The sequence below is a fragment of the Piliocolobus tephrosceles genome, unplaced genomic scaffold (genome assembly GCF_002776525.5).
Source record: "Piliocolobus tephrosceles isolate RC106 unplaced genomic scaffold, ASM277652v3 unscaffolded_25826, whole genome shotgun sequence".
Lineage (NCBI taxonomy): Eukaryota > Metazoa > Chordata > Mammalia > Primates > Cercopithecidae > Piliocolobus > Piliocolobus tephrosceles.
In genome coordinates this window covers 1-5443 of record NW_022308561.1, presented here as the reverse complement: position 1 = coordinate 5443, position 5443 = coordinate 1, and the positions used below count along the sequence as shown (strand labels likewise).

General features: G+C 50.7%; 1 protein-coding gene across 1 annotated transcript; it reads right to left on the bottom strand.

The window, feature by feature from the left end:
* Positions 1 to 2118: 2118 nt before the first annotated feature.
* Positions 2119 to 3101, bottom strand: LOC113221551 (tubulin-folding cofactor B-like). Its single transcript, XM_026450882.2, has 2 exons — positions 2541 to 3101; positions 2119 to 2396 (listed from the first exon to the last, which is right to left on the bottom strand). Exons 1-2 carry the CDS (start codon positions 2759 to 2761, stop codon positions 2282 to 2284), a joined length of 336 nt encoding a protein of 111 aa, XP_026306667.1. The 5' UTR covers positions 2762 to 3101; the 3' UTR covers positions 2119 to 2281.
* Between the last annotated feature and the right edge of the window lie 2342 nt (positions 3102 to 5443).

The following is a 5443-nucleotide window of genomic DNA, read 5'->3' as shown; positions in this document are numbered from 1 at the left end:
CAAAGTTTGCTTCTGCAGAAGGTTGCTGCCCGGACCTGTACCAAAAGCACACCTAACAAAGGAGAGCAGGAGTTTTTAACCCCATTGGCTAGGCTTGGACCTCACAATCTAAGCTGATTCCCATTGGCTATTTCAAATAGAGGCGGGTATGGGTTGCAGCGGCAAGGAGGGGCAGTTTCCCAGGGAAGGGCAGTTTCCACAGGAAGGGCAGTTCACAGAACAAAGGACAAGGAAGTTAGATATTTGAAGAGGAACTCATTCTGTCTAACATTACCAACACTTTTGCTCCCGGGGCTCTGACATCTCGCCCGGCGAAAGAGATTTATTTTTTTAGATGGAAACGCCTTGTGCTTGAACAGGCTTGGGAGCTGACCAGGAGCCCGGGAAAGGGACCAGTAGAGATGCAGGAGGACAGGAAGGAGGCCCAGCCGGCTCCAGCCACTAAGGGAGCTCCATCGCCTCCCTTCCACTGTGGCCGGAAAGTTAGCTTTGGAGCCTCCCCCGGAACGCTGGTTCCCCGCCTCGGATTAAGCTCTGTTGTCTATACCAGATGCCTCGCGCCTGCGCTGCACCGCCCTTGGCGGAGCGCGGAGCCAAATGCCTACATCCCACAATCCCCCGTAACGCCGGGAGGAGCAAGACCTCACCTTCCAGCGTTGGGCAAGACCAGGCCCAGTTTTCTGGAAAATGCCGTTTGCGTTCCAGGATGCTTCTGCTGTCTTTGAGACTACGCGTCCCATGATGCACCAGGCGCGCAGCGTCTGAACGGTGCGCTGCTGCCCCCTCATGGCAGCTGGGCGGTCATTGCCGAGGCTAAGCACGCTAAGGTTGCGGGATCTGGGAGGCTAGCCCAAGTCCTGGGAACTCCTGGGAATTCCCTCCCGACCCCAAACTTTGGGCAGGAAAGGTGGGGTGTTGACGGGAAATGGTGAAAGACTTGCAGACAGGGCCCCTGTGAGGATTAAAGGAAACCAGCCCAGTAACTGCTGGCTGTATATAATCCTTAATAATGTGACACGCCATGCGCTGGTGTCGTGGTGTCGGCCTTTTTTTTTTTGAGATGGAATCTCGCTCTGTCACCCAGGCTGGAGTCCAGTGGTGTGAACACAGCTCACTGCAGCTTCTGCCTCCCCAGGCTCAGGTGATCCTACCACCTCGCCTTCCAAGTAGCTGGGACTACAGGTGTGTGCCACCACACCCAGCTAATTTTTTGTTGTTGTATTTTTTGTAGAGACAGGGTTTCTTGCCATGTTGTCCAGGCTGGTGTTAAACTCCTGAACTCACGTGGTCTGCCCTCCTCGGCCTCCCAAAGTGCTGGGATTATGGGCAGAGCCACCATGCCTGGCTTTTTTTCTTTTTTTTTTTGAGACGGAGTCTCACTGTCGCTAGGCTGGAATGCAGTGGCACGATCTCAGCTTGCTGCAATCTCTACCTCCCGGGTTCAAGCCATTCTCCTGCTTCAGCCTCCTGAGTAGCTGGGATTACAGGCACATGCCGCCACACCCAGCTAACTTTTGTATTTTTAGTAGAGACAGGGTTTCAACATGTTGGCCAGGATGATCTGGATCTCCCGCCTCGGCCTCCCAAAATGGTGGGATTATAGGCGTGAGCCACTGTGCTCGGCCTCTTTTCTTGTTTTTTGGTTTTGAGACAGGGTCTTGTTCTGTCATCCAGGCTGGAATGCAGTGGTGCCATAACTCACTGTAGCCTCGACCTTCTGGGGTCAAATCATTCTCCCACCTCAGCCTCCCAAGTAGCTGGGACTACAGGCATGCGCCACCATACCTGACTCATTTTTTGTATTTTTGGTAGAGATGAAGTTTTGCCATGTTGCCCAGGCTGGTCTCAAACTCCTGGGCTTAAGTGACCTGCCAGCTCGGTCTCCCAAAGTGCTGGGATTACAGGCAAGAGCCACTGTGCCTGGCTGAGTTGTACATCATTTTTAAAGGCAAAGAATATCCCCTCCCCTCCCTTCCCCTTCTTCCTGGTAGCTACAGCACGTGAGGTGGGAATGAGAAGACGGGAGCAGCAAGATATAAGGACATGGAGGCTGGCCCCTGATACAGAAGGGTCACTGTTTACCCAGTGGGTCCCCAAATCATCAAGTCCTCCAAATCCTTTCCGGGTTTCTAGTGAATTTAATGCATGAGTGTCAAAAATCAATGGCAGAGGAAAAAATGAATAAAATTAAAATGGGGTCAGGAGAAAAGGGCCATGGGCACACACAGGAGGGGCAGTCAGTGGCCGAGTTAGGAGCTGGAGCAGTGGAATTCCTTGGGTGTCATATCTCGTCCAACCCGTAGTCCTCCTCTGGGAAGTCCCCCACCGTCACGACTGCTGGCTTGACAAAGGCGCCATACTTGGCCTGGCATTCGAAGTAGCGTTTCCCATTCACACTGCAGGACAGGATGGGGGTGGGTGTGGTCAGAGGATCCTCACATGGCTCCACTCCAGGTGCTGGCATGGGCAGCTCAGCCAGCAGCACGTATGGACTTACACACAAATGCACGCACAGACACCTGAATGGGAATTCTTGTTACCTGCCATCGTTTTTCCCCAGTGGCTCATCATAGCGGACACCAATCCAGTAGCCAGGCTTGAAATCTGTGAGACCTGCCCACAGAAGAGAAATCCCCATTAAACTTCTGGACATAGAAGAAATCCCATGAAATTTCAGGATCACCCTGGATCCGTGTCTGCCCATGTCTTGGTGAAAACCAATTCTTGCGACCTCCACTGCTACCACTAGGACCATCTCCATCTCCTGCCACTTCGCTGGTGTCCCTGCTCCCACCCCTGTCCCCCATTCACTGGGTGAAAACACCAGCCAGTGAGGGCTTCATAAAAACCTAAAGTGGATGGCACTGCTGCCTTGCCAGAGGGAGAGGCTTCAGAATAAATCCAACCTGCTGACAGCTTGATCTTGAACTTCTAGCCTCCATTACTGTGAGGAATAACTTTAAGTCACCTAGTGAGTGGTACTGTTAGCAAACTAATACACAATACTCAGTGACAAAAGACAGCATCCCAGTGAAAAAACAAGCAGAGGAATATACAAGGAACTCAAAGAACTCAACACCCATCCCACACACACAAAAAAATCCCATTAAAAAGTGGGCAACACGAAGTTGAGGCAGCAGTGAGCCACGATCATGGCCAAAGGGTATGAACACACATTTCTCAAAAGATAACATACTGGCCGGGCACGGTGGCTCACACCTGTAATCCCAGCACTTTAGGAGGCCAAGGAGGGTGGATCACAAGGTCAGGAGATCGAGATCATCCTGGCTAACATGGTGAAACCCCATCTCTACTAAAAATACAAAAAATTAGCCAGGTGTGGTGGCAGGTGCCTATAGTCCCAGCTACTTGGGAGGCTGAGGCAGGAAAACTGTTTGAACCTGGGAGGCGGAGGTTGCAACGAGCTGAGATCGCATCCCTGTACTCCAGCCTGGGCACAAAGCGAGACTACGTCTCAAAAGAAAAAAAAAAAAAAAACCCCGACATACTGCTGGGCGTGGTGGCTCATGTTTGTAATCCTAGCCCTTTAGGAGATCCACGAGCCTCAGGTGGATTACTTGAGGCCAGGAGTTTGAGACCAGTCTGGCCAACATGGCAAAACCCTGTCTCTACTAAAAATATAGAAATTAGCCAGGTGTGGTCGCCTGTAATCCCAGCTACTCGGGAGGCTGAGGCATGAAAATTGCTTGAACCCGGGAGGCAGAGGTTTCAGTGAGCTGAGAGCACCACTGAACTCCAGCCTGCGTGACGGAGTGGGACTCTGTGTCAAAAAACAGGAAACAAAAGGCAAAGGATCTGAATAGACATTTCTCCAAAGAAGATACACAAATGGCCATGAAAAGATGATCAACATCATTAGCCCCAAAAAAGTACAAATCAAAACCATAATGATGTTCCCCTTCACACCCAGTGGATGATTATAAGCAAAAGACAGACTAAAGTGCTGGTGAGGATGAGGACAAGATGGGACTCTTGTGCGCTGCTGGAGGGAATGAAAAATGCTGCAGTGGCTGTGGACAGCAGTGTGGCAGGTCCTCAAAAAGTCAAGCACAGAGTTACTATGTGGCCCAGGGATTCCATTCCTAGGCACAGATAAATTTAAACAAATGTCCACACAAAAATGTATTTACTTTTTTTGAGATGGAGTCTCGCATGGTCACCCAGGCTGGAGTGGAGTGGCGTGATCTTGGCTCACTGCAACCTCCACCTCCCGGGCTCAAGCAATTCTCCTGCCTCAGCCTTCCGAGTAGCTGGGATCACAGGCACGTGCCACCATGCCCAGTTAATTTTTGTATTTTTAATAGAGATGGGGTTTCACCATGTTGGCCAGGCTAGTCTCAAACTCCTGACCTCAGGTGATCTGCCAACCTTGACCTCCCAAAGTGCTGGGATTACAGGCATGAGCCACCGCATCCGGCCACACAGAAATTTATACAAGAATGTTCAGGCCGAGCATGGTGGCTCACTCCTGTAATCCCAGCACTTTGGGAGGCTGAGGCAGGATGATCACATGAGCAGGAGGAGTTTAAGACCAGCCTGGGCCACATAGTGAAATCCCATCTCTACAAAAAAACTGCAAACCTTTAGCCGGGGGTGGTGATGAGTGCCTGTAGTCCCAGCTACTCAGGAGGCTGAGGTGGGAGGATGGCTTGAGCCCAAGTGGTTAAGGCTGAAGTGGCCAAGATTGCGCCACTGCATTCCATTCTGGGCAACAGTCACATCCTGTCTCAAATTAGAAAAAAAAAAAAAAGAAGAAGAAGAAGGAGGTTCATAGCAGCATTATTCATAATAGCCAAAAAGTGGAAATGACCCTAATGTCCACTAACTGGTGACTGGATAAAATGTGGTCTATGCGTTCAATGCAGGACTATTTGGTAACAGTGTGGCACTGACACAGACATGCCACGGATGAAACCTGAAAGCATTCTGCTCAGTGGAAGCAGTCAGTCACAGATTGCACGATCCTATTCCTATGAAACATCCGGAATCGGCAAATTAGAGACAGAACGTAAATTAGTGGCTGCAGATGACTGGGGGATGGGTACACACAGGCATAAAGACGGAAATAACAGACAGTGGGGATGCCAGAAGCGGGAGGGTGGTGAGGGTTGAAAAATTACCTATTGGGTACGATGTTCACAATTTGGGTCACGGGTACACTGGAAGCCCAGTCCCCACCCACTAGCAGGCAACACACCCATGTAACAACACCACATGTACCCCCTGAATCTTTTTTTTTGAGACAGGGTCTCGCTTTGTCACACAGGCGGCAGTGCAGTGGTGCGATCATTGCTCACTGCAGCCTCACCTCCCGGGCTCAAGCCATCCTCCCACCTCAGCCTCCCAAGTAGCTGGGGTACCTATAGGTGCTCACCACCACACCTGACTAAAGTTTTGTGGGATTTTTTTTTTTTTTTTTTTT

Bases quoted from the DNA above. Each gene is read 5' to 3' on its own strand.
- LOC113221551 (XM_026450882.2), bottom strand. From the start codon at position 2,761: ATGGAGATGGTCCTAGTGGTAGCAGTGGAGGTCGCAAGAATTGGTTTT. The intron at 2,397-2,540 runs GTAACAAGAATT...CCTGTCCTGCAG, and splicing joins CTGGGGAAAAACGATGGCAG to TGTGAATGGGAAACGCTACT.